The sequence below is a fragment of the Vicugna pacos genome, chromosome 2 (assembly GCF_048564905.1).
Source record: "Vicugna pacos chromosome 2, VicPac4, whole genome shotgun sequence".
In the NCBI taxonomy this organism is placed as follows: Eukaryota; Metazoa; Chordata; class Mammalia; order Artiodactyla; family Camelidae; genus Vicugna; species Vicugna pacos.
This window is the reverse complement of record NC_132988.1, coordinates 52,379,904-52,395,598: the sequence shown is the minus strand read 5'-3', so window position 1 is coordinate 52,395,598 and position 15,695 is coordinate 52,379,904. Positions and strand designations below refer to the sequence as shown.

The 15,695-nt window shown below is 36.3% G+C and overlaps 1 protein-coding gene across 7 annotated transcripts in view; it reads left to right on the top strand.

Annotated features, from left to right (window-relative positions):
- The window catches only part of RAP1GDS1 (Rap1 GTPase-GDP dissociation stimulator 1), a 125,337-nt gene extending 110,566 nt beyond the window's left edge, over nucleotides 1-14,771 (top strand). For all 7 annotated transcript variants that reach the window (XM_072940160.1, XM_072940141.1, XM_072940156.1 and 4 more), the window contains 3 exons: nucleotides 4,782-4,908; nucleotides 8,509-8,637; nucleotides 14,104-14,771. In XM_072940160.1, the coding sequence (XP_072796261.1) occupies nucleotides 4,782-4,908; nucleotides 8,509-8,637; nucleotides 14,104-14,231 (384 nt within the window). In that variant the 3' untranslated portion in view covers nucleotides 14,232-14,771. The remainder of the gene's footprint in view (nucleotides 1-4,781; nucleotides 4,909-8,508; nucleotides 8,638-14,103) is intronic.
- Nucleotides 14,772-15,695: the final 924 nt, after the last annotated feature.

Here is a 15,695-nt window from a genome sequence, read left to right as displayed (position 1 = left end):
TTAGTATCCAAGTTAGATACCTTTTATTTTTTATAATCTCATTTTTAAAGTGAGCCTTTTGACCACTTCACTTGTTTACAACTGATTGTATGTGAGACAAACGACAGTTTAGAACTAAAAATCCACGAGCTATTTTCATTTATTTATGGAACAAATTAAAAGAAGATGGCAAGAGAAAAAGCTTAAAAATAAGGGTATTCCTTGACTTGTGTAAATCTCCTTCATACAAATAATTGACTTCACCATAATAGCTATCCCAGCTGACTGGCCACAGGAATGTTCCTCCCCATCAGAAGTTATCTCTTGGCATCTTTCCGTGGAGCAAAGCAGCTGTTCATTAGGGCTTTCCTATTCCTTATTTCACTCAGAGTTGCCTAAAGGTTTGTACATTTTTACTGACAGCAGTATATTCTATTAACTGTATTACAACAGGAGTCGTGTTTTGGCATCTGATTTGGAACCCTAAGATAAATTTCTGTTACATGTGGTAGTTAGGCCAGTGAGTCCAATGAAGAGTTGATTAATTCATAAAATCAGTTCAGTAGCAACTAACAATTATATAACCAAACCATTAGTGGACACAAAAATGTGTCCGTAGGTAGATGCATCCCAGCATCTTAAACAACCATGTCTTAGAACCAAAACTATTCAAATGCTATAACATTAAATTGAGATCTGAGGGTTTTGAGACTTTTTTGTGAGTTTCATTTATCACAGGTTTCCCTTTGCCTCATCTAATCTCTTATTTTCTCCCTGTCAAGAACTTTTAAGTACCCATTAAGCATCTATCAACCATGTAAGATTTTTGAAAAAAAATGAGAAATACTAGATGGTACCTTTGTAGGGATGTGGGTGTTGGTATGAGTATGTGTAATAAAAAAATAATTGGAAATAATACAGGGTTTCAAATTTATAGTTGCATTATAACTTTTTTACAATTCAGTACCAAATAGACTGCTTTTTTCCTTTACATATCTTTACTACAATTGAGATTATACTGCTGCTAAGAGGCAATTGGAACTTTGATTCACAGGCTTCAATGAAAAGAATACAACGTATGTTCTTTGTGTGACCTCTGGATTAGATTTATTAAATTATTTTTAAATTTAACAAACATGAAAGGAATGAGCGATTCCTTTCAAGCAGCAGTTCTCAAAATATGTTTCATCAAATAATAACTCAAAGAAATGTTTGACAAAGAAAAAGGATTTTATGGTCAGGTTAGTTATGGAAATAGCACATTCCCTTAACTTGCCTTTGGAATTCTTTTAATTTGTTCACTGATTCACAAACTGTTTCACTGTGGGTCTTTTTTTGCAAGAGACACCTATTAACATTCCACTGGACATACTTTGGAAAATGCTATGGAATAAGCTTTTAAAAAGTAATTAAACATTAGGTAAAATCTGTTGCATTCCTGTAGATCCTTAACCAACTGTTGTGAATCATGGCTCTCTCCTTGTGTTGTTCTTAAACTTTGAAGATTCTACTTTTAAAGCCACCCTGATATCTGTCTTAGAGTACAGCACTCCAGAAGTTTGCACTGATTCACAGTTTCACCCTGGCTTAGGCATCTTGGCCATACAGAGTGTATTCCTGTGCTTATGCCAATAGGTAAACTCACATCTTGCCTTGAAAGCATGCCCTCAGCTAGGGCTCCTAAGCAGCTAGCTTGAGAAACATAGTTTGCCTCTACACCAGGAATATAAAAATTCCCTCCTGTCAAAGCAGGGTACTTTTCCTTAACCTTTAAGAGTAAAACATTCTTCATCAGTTATCAAGCTAAAAACTTACTTAAACAAATGTATTTAGTCATTTGCTTATTCATCCAACAAACATTTATTTAAACCCTGGACTGAGAGCTTTGATGATAGATTGTTGAGAAAGAAAGGTTTTGATAGGTGATTCGGGGGCTACATGAGCCTATAATCTTATAAATTACCTCAAATTCAAGCCTATCTCAAAACATTCCATAGTAATTGATGTTTTCAACAAAGTCTTTAGCTGAATTTATCTCAACAATTAAGAGCAAACTGACCATAAATGATAAATATGTGAGACTGTTAACATAGATAATTTGCCTTGGTTATATATTTACTGAAATTTAGCCTTCTATAGAAAAACTTCTTGAAAAATAGGATTATGAAATAAAATATATTTACTTATTATAAATGAAATGGTTTCAGAGAGGTAAAAATAATCTCTGGATTAATTTTGGAAGTGTATTGGTTAAAGTTATTTGTAATTCTCCAGATGAATCTTCTTGCTCTATGGAGTGGTGCTATTTTTTGTCTTGAAGTTAAAAGCATAACTTTAAAATACATTCATAGAGCCTCTTGAAATCACATTAAATGACTGCCTCTGCTTGGCACTATAATGAATTCAGTACATATACTTTTGCATAGACCACAAATGCTTAAAAATGAGGACCTGGTGGTCAGACTGTCTGGATTTGAATCTTGGCTTTTTACTATTTAATCAGTGTCTGACTTGAGGCAAATTATATAACAATCTGAAATTCAGTTTCCTCATCTATAAACTGGAGATACTATCTAGCTAATGGGATTTTCTGTGAGGGTAAAAATGAGCTGTTGTCTGTAAGCTACCCAGTACAGTGTCCTGGGTGTAGGTGTTGCTCCATAAAGGGTAGCTACCGATAGTAATAATCCTCTTTTGTCATATGTGACAAGTACAAGGCTGCATTTATCTTTTATCCTCCATTCTATCAGGCAGAGTGACGCCAGAAGCTACTCAGTAAGCATTTACTGAAGTAGGAGGAGCGAGGGCAGGCATTTTAAAGGGAAATACTCAGGTATCTCTTTCAGAAAAGTGAGGTGGGAAAAAGCTATGCTTGGATTGAAGGGTAGTAGTGGTATTCACTTCTGATGTACAGATTTTCTTCATTTATTCCTTTCCCTTCTTTCTACTGCAGTGGACTTTTTAGGGTGAATCACAAATGGGAGGATGAAATGATAGTCCAGGAATCTTCCTAGGTGACTGCCTATGTATCTTGTGAATCTTTTGTGGTCTTCTTGACTCAAAAATCTTTGTGATTTTTATAAAATTCTTTACTAATTTTAAGAATTATGTATCAGTTTCAAATAAGCTGCCTCTGAGTACGCAGTATATAGCTGTCCCTTGGTATCTGCGAGGAATTGGTTCCTAGACACACCTTCAGGTACCAAAATCTGTGGATGCTCAAGTCCTTTATATAAAATGGTGTATGTAGTATTTGCATCTGTCCTGTGCACATCCTCCCATATACTTTGTCATCTCTAAATTACCTAATACAATGTAAATACGATGTAAATAGTTGTAAATACGATGTAAGTATTTGTAAATACAATGTAAATACTAAATAGTTGCCAGCACACAACAAATTCAGGTTTTGCTTTTTGGAATTTTATGGAAGTTATCTTTTCCCCGTTTTTGGTACGTGGTTGGCTGAATCCATGGATTCAGAACCTGCAGATACAGAACCCACAGATACGGAGGGTTGCTTGTATTGGGAGGCCCTTCCTTTTCACTAAGAAAGGCTTTGAAACATGGTTTCTCACTTTCTAGAAGAAATGGGTGGGAAAAGACATTAGATGCTATAACACAGCCACCAAAAAACTCAGTACTTGGACTCTATTGATTTAGAATGTTTGACCACTAAACAAGTCTGGGCTCAAAACAAAGATACTGTCTATAAATAGTTTTCTTAAAATTTACATAAGGTAGAAGCAGAAAAGAACTCCTTTTTCAAATATTTTAACAAATTAATTTGAAAAATATTTCTAATTACAGTTAGTTTTGTACCATTGAAGCTAACTGGGACAGGCTACTTAAAATATTCCAGTGGTTACTTCAGATTACTAAAAATAGTGAAAAGTAATAAAGTTACTTTTAAAATATTCTATAATTGAGAGTTTCTACTAAATCATATTTAACCCAAGAGTTTTAAGGCAACAATGAGTACTAGATGAAGTGAGATGAAGACAAAACTGAGTACTAGAAAAAAAGTGATCATTTAAAAAAATCTAGCCTTTGTGCTTTTCATGTAGTAACATTGTAATTTTAACAAAACCCTATGAGATATACACTTACATTATCTCATTATTATAGGTGAAGTCTCTGAGAGGCAGAGAGCTTCAGTAATTTGCTCAAAGTCAGTGTTGGTGCTATGATATTTTTAGTCTGGAGCCCAGTGCTCCCTTTACAGTTGCAGAGGGCAGAACCATAGGCACCATGAAAAATGAGGGAGACAGAATTTTAAGTTCTGCTCAAGTCCCTTTGTATGTAATCTAGTTTTGTCAGATCCAACGATGGTTTTTAAAAGCTACGTAAGTAAGTAAGCAAGCAAATAAATAAATAAATAAATAGCTTCACCTAGTGCATCTGGAGAACACCTACATGGTGTTACATTAAAAATGTGAAAAAGGAAAGAACTTTTTAAATTATTTCAAGACTTATTCTCTTGTTGATCTTGTGGTAAGTCAACATTTGGAGCAATGTCACTTTATTTCTTTGACTTTGGAAGCGTCTGGGACTCTGTTCCTTGATATGAACTGCAGTGGTCTTTTTCACCTAGGTAATTTAAGTTGTCACCTTTTGATGGATTTATTTAAAGCTAAAAGCTTTTTCCTTTTCTTGTGTGAAGAAAAAAATTATGGCTAAATGTAATGATTCATATGGGACACTGTCAGAAAACCACTCAACAGTGAATTGACTGATTGTAATGCAGTTTCTTTATGTTTTAAAATTAAAGTTTATTATTCTGTGATATTTATTTATTGTAGGATGTAATTAAAACCATTGTACAAAGTGGTGGCGTCAAGCATCTAGTTACCATGGCAACTAGTGAACATGTAATAATGCAGAACGAGGCCCTTGTTGCTTTGGCACTAATAGCAGCTTTAGAATTGGGTAAGTACCCCAGTGACAGACTTGTTTTTTCCTATTTTTATTTTGGATGAAAGGAAGCACAGGAGTGGAACAGAGGTCAGACAGAACCTTGACTGTACGCATTTTGCCAGTGTGTCTGTACCCATATCTGAGTATATGGAAAATCATATTCTACAGAGTATCACCACAGCTGTCCCTTTTGGTGGTTCTTTAGGTAATATTTTTAGGGCAGTACTTTAAGGTTAGTTTGACTCTTTTTTTTTTTAAGGTTAGTTTGACTCTTTTAAATGTTATCTCAAATTATAGGCACTTAGGAAATACAGAAAACATTTTCAGAAGGCCTCATGGGGAAATAAAGAAATATATAGAATACAAAATCAACTTTAGAGTTTGCTGCCCTTCCAGACACCCAGACCTTCGCTGCCGTATCTACTACTCATTCTTTCTTTTGCTCATATACCTCCTCCCTCTCACCGTGGTTTCTGTTGACAGCATTGCCTTCATTCTAAATTCTCACCGTCTATGTCACTCTTCTGTATACTTTACATTCAGAATTCCCCTAAAGCAAAGTCTGAATGATTCAGTCTTTTTCTCTCTATCAGTAGCATCTCTGTTGGTCAGAATTCTTCAGAATAAGCGAGCTTATAGGCATCTTAGCTTATGGGTAGCAACTTTGTCTCAGGAACCAACCTCTGATACAGTCAGCTGGGGACAATCAGAGTCACAAAGCCTGTGGAAAGGCCTCAGGCTGCCTTACACAGAAGAGGACTATAGACTTAGGCATGTCCTATTCATTTCAGAGCCATTTGGGTAAGTACTGCTAACTGATCACCTCAATTCCCATTGGCAATTTATGTGCATAATCTTCGCACTGGGGCAAGTGGACCCACCAACTCTTATCCCCAGGAGCCAAAAGATAAACAAGGTATATTTTCCTCCACTGTCAGATTTACTCTGTCACTCTCAGATTTCACGTATGAGAGATACGAATTTTTGTCCTCTTAAAGGGTTATAAATTTTTAAACAACTTATAATTTAAAAAAAATAAGTAGGATTTAAAATTTTCTTGAATTTTAAAGATAAAAGACTTTAAGAAAATGTATGTGACTTTGGTCACTGATTTAGGTTAGAGATGCTGCAGAGGTCAGTCCGAGTCCTGGCATACTCGGTGATTTCTCCCATGGTTTGGGGACATTATGGATGTCGGTCCTGAAGTCCAGACACCTTTAAGTGGGGGGAGCTGTGATGAAGAGGTGAGAGTTGGTGAGAACATTGAATACCAAATTGGGTTCAGGGCTTGATTTTTTTAAATGGCTTAAAGTGATAGAGCAATTTCAGAACATCCTTGGCCTCCCATCCTAGGGGAAATCTGGTTTTATGCCCTTCGTAACTAGTGTCTCCTAAACAGGCTTCCTGATAGCTGAGTATTTGCCTGGGTCTGGTCACCTTACCGTGGAACTGACAATACATAATCACATTTGTTGTTGTTATCTCATGTTTCCTAGGCTCCTTGAGCCTAAGATTTAAAAATAAGGCCATACTACCTTTTTAATGTATAGTGCACTTTGAAAATCATACTTCTCCAACTTGCATCCTTACAAGCTATTGGATATTATTAAGGAATTATAAATTTTGTGTATGATGAAAATATTAGAGCAGTATTTTGAGTCCTTATATATTTTTATTAATTATAGATTCACATAGAGTTATAAAAAATAATATAGAAAGATCCTTTATACACTCTGCCCAGCTTTTCCCAATGGTAATATTTTACAAAACATATGTGTAACATCTCAACCACTAATATAATTTACCTATCTTATTCAGACAGACTTGCCGAGTTATACTTGTACTCATTTGTGTTTAAAAGTTCATAGTTTTATAACCCGTGGAGGTGTATCTGAATAGTTCTAATACCACAAGGATCCTCCACTTACAACCACACTCACCCACCTCCCCCTTCCTTGTTTCAAATCCCTGGAAACTACCAATCTGCCCTTCATTTCTAAAATGTTTTCATTTCAAAAATATTATATAAATGGAATCATACAGTATTTGACCTTTTTGAATTGGCTTCTCTTCCTCAGAATAATTTCCTAAAGAGTTACTGATTTGTTTTATGTATCAACAGTTCACTCTTTCTCCTTTCTGAATAGTATTTTATGATATGTATGTACCACAGTTTGTTTAACCTTCCACTTATTGAAGGACATCTGGGCTGATTCCACTTTGGGACTTAAAAATAAAGCTGCAGTGAATATTCATGTATAGGATTTTGTGTAAACATAAAATTTCATTTCTCTAAAGAATGCCTAGGAGTTATAAGATAACTTCTCGATGGTATGGTAACTGCATGTTTGATCTTTTAAGAAACTGACAAACTGTTTTACAGAACGGCTGTAGCATTTTTCATTCCCACCAGTGCTGTATAAGTGATCTCGTTTTCTTTGTATCTTCACCAATATTTAGTATTGTCACTATTTTTTAAAATTTTAGCCATTCTCATAGCTATGTAGTGATACCTCGTTTTAATTTCCATTTTTCTAATGGCTAATGATGTTGAACATTTTTTCATATACTTATTTGCCATCTGTATATATTCCTTGGTGAAATGCCTATTTATGTCTTTTGCCCATTTTCCATTTTTTGAACTATTGAGTTTTGAGAATTCTAAAAGGCTTATAGTCTTATATTTTACATTTAAGTCTGTGATCCTTTTTGAGTTAATATCTATATAAGATGTGAGGTTTAGGTCAGGCATCGTTTTTTTGTTTTTTTCTATGGTTATATAATTGCTCCAGCACCATTCGTTGAAAAGGCTGTCTTTCCTCCACTGATTTGATGTTGTACCTCTGTCAAAAGTCAGTAGAGCACATTTGTGTGGGTCTTTTTGTCGGGTCTTCTTTCAGTTCCTTTGACCTATGAGCCTACCTGTCTCTCCACCTGTTCGGCACCGTCTTGTTAACCGTAGCTGTCCAGTGAGCCTTCATGCCTTGTAGAGGAATTCCTCCCACTTTATTCTTCTTTATCAAGATCATTTTTTTTTTTTTTTTACCTTTTCTAGGGCCAGTGGCTTTCCATATAAATTGTAGTACATGCCTGTTTTCTATAGAAAATCCTATTGGGATTTTGATGGGAATTGCAGAGTCCTTATCTCAAAGATACATACTAATACACATGGAGGAAATTATGTGATTTGCAGGATTTGCTCCAAAATAATTTGGGATGGGTGAGAATAGATGGATAAGACTAGAGACAGAGGAAACAAGATTGGCCATGATAATTTTTGAAGATGGTGACAAAGTGTATCATATCATCTTCTCTTCTTTTGTATGTTTAACAGTTTTTGTAATAGAGGTTTTTAATTGCCTCATATTTAAAGGAATATTTTAATATTGAATTTTAAGCCCAATTTCCTGAAATGTCTATTGAAATTTAGATCTATCTACCCTTTTAACAAGGCCTGAATTTAATACTCTTTATCTACGTCATTATTATTATCAGTCCCTTTTGGAAGGTTTCACATGGTCAGCTTCTAGAAAGGGAAGCAGTATTTAGCCAGATTGTGTCAGGTTCATACACAGTGAATGTAACTGATACTTTAATTGTTCCATGTTCCAGGCATTGCTGAGAAAGATTTAGAAAGTGCTAAACTTGTACAGATTTTACACAGACTGCTAGCAGATGAGAGGAGTGCTCCTGAAATCAAATATAATTCCATGGTCCTGATCTGTGCTCTCATGGGGTCTGGTAAGTATTTCTTCTGTCATTTGATATTCATCAACGTATGGTTGACATTAAATATAAAATAATAATAATGGTTGCTTTGGGTTTAAAAGGCATTAGAAATTAGTTTATGGAAGATACAGGATTCCTTTTATCTTGCAAATATTCGCCACGGATTTTGGTGGGGGGGAGGCGGTAATTAGGTTTGTTTGGTTTGTTTATTTTTAGTGGCGGTCCTGGGGATTGAGCCCAGGCCTCCTGTATGCTAGGCAGGTACTCTTCCACTGAACTATTACCACCCCCCCAAAAAGATTCTTAATAATAGAAAGTATTATATAGCAAACAAAAATCAATGTTAAAAAAGTTTACCTTTAAGTTTCATTAACCCTAAAATATTATTTTATATAAAGAACAAGTTCTGATTTTGTATACCATGATATTAACTAAGGAATTTGTTCAAGAAATCATTGGCATATCTTGGTATATGTTCCGTGGACACTTGAACATATATCCTGCTGTTATCAAGTGGTGAGTTCTATAAATGTCAATTAGATCCTTTTGCTTGATACTAGTGTTTTCTGTATTCTTGCTGATTTTCTACTGGTTCTGTCAGTTTTTGAGAGAGGGGTGTTGAAGTCTCCAACTACAATTGTTGATTTGTCTGTATCTCCCTTCAGTTCTGTCAGATTTTTGCTTCATGTTTTGCAGCTCTGTTGATAGGTACATACAAACTTTAGGGTCACTGTGCCCTCCTAGTGGATTGACCTTTCTATCATTATGTAATGTTCCTCCCTGTCTCTGGTACTTTGCTCTGAAGTCTACATTGTCTGATATTAATTTAGCTACTCCTACTTTCTTTTGAGTAAAATTCACGTATCTTTTTCTTCCCTTTCAGTTTCAGTCTGCCGCGTCATTCAATTTAAAGTGTAGGCAACGCATTGTTGGGTCATGTTTTTGACTCCACTCTGTCTCCCTCACCTTTTTTTTGCTTAACAGTTGTGTGATTTCATCCACAAAGTTGGTTATCATTATTATTATTACCATTTGTTAGATGAGGAAGTCAAGGCTGTGAAGGAAATAAGCAGGGACAGTGCAGTGGTGCTGGGTGAGGAGTGATGAACATGAATGGTCCCATTTGTTAGGGACAGGTATTTTCAAGGTGATGGTGACAACTACGGAGGGCAGTTTCGGGAAAGCACTTCTGGAACTAAGTCTTGGTGGGAGGGGTTGGGATCCTAAGTGGCTTGGTGCTTTCACCAAGGCCTGAGGTTCAGCTGTCAACTGAGCAGGTTCACGTGCCTCATTTTGTGCACACACTAAAGGTGGACCTGTCTCCTGGGGTGGGCTCACCGTATCCAAGTACAAAACCAGAATGGTAGTTTACTCATTTATAATGACAAGTATGACTGCCCCTGATCTCAGAACACCCCCCATGCACATGTCTCGTGCACTGACTCCCGCAGGGCAGACAGGCATCGAGGGTTGCTTGATGAGCTTTGACCAGAACAAGGAGTTAAATGAATGGACTGTGTAGTGGCATCAGGTCATGGTGGTTTGATGCATCTGTCTTTGCAGCAGGGTCCACTTTGACAAAGGAATTATAATCCTGGAAGCCCTTGGCTTGAGGCACCTGTCATCTTTTTAGATGTTGCGGCTCTGTCTACACTGCCCTAGGTAGTGTTTGTGCTCTATGCTGCTGTGCTGACCAGCGCCCCAGTAATCTCTGCTTTGCTTGTATTCTTTGAGGATATTTCCCACAAATCCTGCTTGGGCAACACATTGCATGATAAAATTCTCCTTCACAAAGAGTTTTTCTATTCTCAGATTGACCAATTAAATGGGCAAGATACTCTTGTGTTAAATCTTTAGTTAGGGAAGATTTTTCTTGGGGTATTCTGTGGATTTTTCCAGAGCCATTTTTTAAAATAATGCAGTTAGAGGAAAATAGAAATACTGTGATATGAAACTCAAATTGGAGTAATGGGAAACAAAAGGTTTGTGTGGTGTTTAATCAGTAAGCAAAAATAATTTACTATTTTGAGGTTTTTCAAAATGATCATTGTATAAAATCTTTATTCAATTTATTTAAATGAAAAACTAGCTTACACATTTCTTCTACTCCCACCCCCTGCCTCTTGCAACCACCAGTCTATTTTCTGTGTCTATGAGCTTGGTTTTTGATTTTTAGATTCCACATATACAAGAGATCATATGGTATTTGTCTTGTTCTGTCTCACTTACTTCACTTTGCCTTCGATGTCCAGCCATATTGTCGCAAGTGGCAAGATTTCATTCTTTTATGGCTGAATGATACTCCATTTTTATAAATATATGACAGTGTCTTTATCCATTCATGGACACTTAGGTTGCTTCCATATCTTGGCTTTTGTGAATATTGCTGCAGTGAACATAGGGGTGCAAAGGGTTTCAAATTAGTAATATTTCCTTTGTATACATTTAGAACCACATTAGATAATGTTACCATTTTTGTTTTCAACCATCAAACATAATCCAGAGAACTCTTGAGAGAAGGAGAAACTACTGTATTTATCTACATCTTTGCTATATCTGTTCTTTCTTTCTGATGTTAGAAGTTTCTTTTTTTAAAACATTCCCTTTCTGTTTAGAGAACTTCCTTTAGCCATTGTTTTAGGTGAGATCTGCTTATGACAAATTCTCATTTCCTTTATTATTCCTTCACTTATTCATTCTCTTTCAGGATATGTAGATTTGTTCTTCATTTCTGAAAAATATTCTGTGTTAGAACTCTAGGTTGACAGTTCTTTTCCTCAAAACTTGAAAAATGCTGTACCACTTTCTTCTGGCCTCCATGGCTTCTTGAGAGAAATCCACTGTCTCCTTATTTGTCGTTCCCCTGTAGGCAAGGTGTCATTTCTGATTCAAGATTTTTTTCTGTCTTTAGTTTTCAGAAGTTTGACTATGATGTGTCTTGGCATGCATCTCTTTGGGATTATCCTGTTCAAGTTTTGCTCAGCTTCTTGAATATGTAGGCTCATGTCTTTTGCTAAATTTGGAAAGTTTTTAACCATATTTCTCCAGGTACTTTTTCAGTCCCACCCTATTTCTCTTCTCCTTTGAGACTAATGACAGAAATGTGAGATCTTTAGTTATGTAGCACAGGTGACTGAGGCTTTTCATTTTTTTTCCAGTTTATTATCTCTGTTCAGATTAATTTCTGTTGCTCTGTCTAAGTTCATTGATTGTTTCTACTCCATTCTGTTGTTGAGCCTCTCAAGTTTTCTATTTCAGGTAAAATAGTTTTCAGTCTACTCTCTTCTTTACATTTTCTCTTTCCTTGCTGAAACTCAGTTTTTCTTACTTGTTTCAAGCATATTCGTAATTGTTCAAGCATTTTTAATGTAAAATATACATATAATTTGTGATCTTAATGCACTGACCTATATACTTAAAAATGGTTAAGTCTCTTACTATCATTGTGCAACTCTCCTCACCATCCATTTCCAGACCTTTTTCTTATTTCCAAACTGAAATTCCGTACTCTTTAAACAATAACTCCCTAATCACCCGTATCCCCAGCTTTTGGCATCTACCATTTTATTTTCTGTCTCTCTGAGTTTGACTACTCTTGGCACCCCATTTAAGTGGACTCATACAGTATTTGTCCTTTTGTGTGTGGCTTACTTCACTTAGCATACTGTCTTCATCCATGTTGCAGCATGTGTCAGCATTCCATTTCTTTTAAGGCTGAATGAAAAAATATTTTGTTTATCCATTCACCCATCAATGGACATTTGGGCTATTATCACCTTTTGGCTATAGTGGATAATGCCACTATGAACATGGGTACACAAATACCTGTTCAAGTCCCTGCTTTCAGTTATTTTGCATATGTAAACAGAAGTGGATTTGCTGGATCATACAGTAGTTCTGTTTAATTTTTTGAGGAACCACTGTACTGTTTTCCACAGTGGCTGCACCAGTTTACATTCCCACCAGAAGTGCACATGGGTTCTAGTCTCTACATCCTCACTAGTATTATTTTCTGTTTTGATAATAGCTATCCCACTGGGTGTCAGGTAGTATCATACTGTGTTTTGATTTGCATTTCCCTAATGATTAATGATGTTGGGGATCTTCCTGTGTGCTCATTGGCCATTTGTATGTCTTGTCTTCTTTGGAGAAATGTAAGTCCTTTGTTTTTTCAATCAGGTTGTTCTCTGAGGTGGAAAAGTTCTTTATATGTTCTGTATGTTAAATCCTTATTGGATATATATGTGATTTGCACATACTTGCTTCTGTTCCAAGAGTTGCCGTTTCACTCTGTTGATTGTGTCTGGATACACAGAAGTTTTAGTTTTGATGAAGTCCAGTTTATCTGTTTCTCCTTTTGTTACATATCCAAGAAATCACTACTGAACCTAATCTCATAAAGTTTTCCCCTAAGTTTTTTTGTTTTTTTTAAAGAATCTTTTAGTTCTTATGTTTAGGTCTTTGGTCTATTTTGAGTTAATTTTTGTTTGTTGTAAGATAAGGGTCCAACCTCATTTTTTTTCTTGTGGATATTACCAGCACCATTTGTTGAAAAGACTGTCCGTTTCTCATTGAATGGTCTTGACATCCTTGTTGAAATTATTTGATTATATATTTCTGTGCTTTCTATTCTGTCAGTCTGTCTTTATACCAGCACCACACTGTTTTGATTGATTACTGTAGCTTTGTAGTAAGTTTTGAAATTAGGAAGTGAGACCTCCAGCTTTGTTCTTTTTCAAGATTGTTTTGGATATCCAAGAATGCCTTGAGATTCCATCTTAAGGATGGAATTTTAGGATGAATTTTTCTATTTGTGCTAAAAACAGTATTTCTGGTTTTATTCCTCAGTCTTATCAAAATAAACACATCAGTTTAAAGGACGCTGATTACATTAAAGTTATTAGACTTAAGTCTTCCCATATATCACTTCTCAGAGTCTTAAAAGCAGCCCTGTATTTTACTGTAATTAAGGTTAAATAGAGCAAGAAAACCAAAACGAGGAAGATAGGAAATCTAAAAAAGGAGCCTTCTGTCACAATTTGTTGAAAGGATGTGGAGTATAACCATTTTATTTGCCACAAAATTAATCTGAAACAGATCTAAGATTTTCCTATAAGTATTGAACTTCATATCTGAACTGATGAAACTGATGATAGGGTCAAGGGGTACATTGCTGAACCCTGAGATCATACACTGTGCTGTGTTTAATTATAACTCACTACCTTAATCAACCTTATAGAACTTGATTGACATTTGATTTAGTTTTATATAACTGTGGCAAGTAATGGGTCTCTGATTTTTTTTTTATCCTAAGATATCTCTAAAGATGACATTTCTAGGCTATTGCTGCATCTTCTTCCAGAATTGGTCCTAGTTTTATAACTCAGCATCATCTAAATAAGCATTTTGAATAGAGTATATAGTAAGATTAGAACAGCCTAGTAGAAGCATATCTGTTACCCGGTTTCTGTCTTCCAGAACCTCTGCACAAGGAAGTACAAGATCTGGCCTTTCTGGATGTTGTATCCAAACTTCGCAGTCATGAGAACAAAAGCGTTGCTCAGCAGGCCTCTCTCACAGAGCAGAGACTGGCTGTGGAAAGCTGAGAACGGCCCCTCCCTAATACATTTCTGATTCCCTTTCGTCCTCCATCCAGCTGCCTCTTCTGCTTCATCCTCTTCCATATCACTTGTGCATGCGTGTAATGTTCCAATACCAATTGAAGAACTGCTGTAGGTACCTGCCCAATAAGATTTCTAAACCCATTGTTAGCGTGAACATGAATTTGTCAAAACGAGTCTCCACTAATAACTGTTTTCTTGTATTCCTGTTGCTTGAGCTACATTGAGTAGAACGTGCATGTTGTAGTCCTATGATGATGTAAACTCGGTACTACATAATGACTTGCTCCTCACCCTGGGTAAACTACATAATAATGTACTGGTAAATAAGAAACAAGTAAGACTGCAGCAGGAGCTAACTAGCTTATTAAAGATGGCATTGACTAGTGAAAATAGCTCCATTTCTTGGTGCTTGGAAAGCACAGTGACCAAAAAATCTGTATGGCTGCTCATTCATTAGTCTTCCCTACTAATGTCAAACCATGGTACCTAGAGTTAAATAAAATCCAATGCTCTCACTCTTTACCCTATGGTTTCTCCTCCTTCCTATGTAGATGCTTGAAATTGCCAGTCATCAGTAGCCTGATGTTGAAAACATTGGTGGTTTTCAGCATGAAACTAAGGGGTTGAAGAATGTTACACTAGTACATCTTTTTTTGCCTGTATTTTTGATTCTGCTGTATGTAAAGTCTGACCTCAGAATTTCTTCCATCAATTAATCATCATTGTCCAACACTTGTTTTTAAAAGTCACTTGGCATTTGCTTTCAACTCAGAAAACTGAGTATAGCTCATTGGAGAATGGATTTTTCCCCCCCGTTTTTCATCATTCAGCTTGAAAGTAAGATGTTTTCCCGGTCATTGCCTCTTTAAATCTTATATTAGAACTAGCAGGACTTACAAAAAAAATTAAGAAATGTTCATCTAAAGAAAGCAGGTTATATAAAAGCCATAGTCGCCGGTCCAGTTCACTCTGCACATGGCCTCATACCAGTAGCTGTTAGTTCCCCGCCTCCACTTCCCACAGAGAACTGCAGTCCGTCTTCAAGGCTCTCAGAAAAGGTGACAGTGCCAAGGCTCGAGATGAGAAGACCTCCCTGGCAAAATGTAGTATATACTCTTCACTGCCACTACCACCACCAGATGGGTTTTTAGAGCTTTAGGACACAATCTTTGTAAAGTAACCAAAACCCCCTGTGACATACCTGCCTCACCTGCCTCTTCCCGTGCCCAAGTCTGACCACTACTGGCCAAAAGGTAAGATGGGCTCCTTCCTCTCTGTGAGATGCTGCACATCTCGACGGACTGACCGAAGCTGGACTTTTGACTCTGAAACAGCTATAATTCAAGAAAGTTAACATCCCAGTGGAGGTAAAGAACCTTTTGGCTGTTCCCTTTGATGTCCAAGAACGGGACTAATACTGTGAGTGCTTAATGCTACTCTTACTGT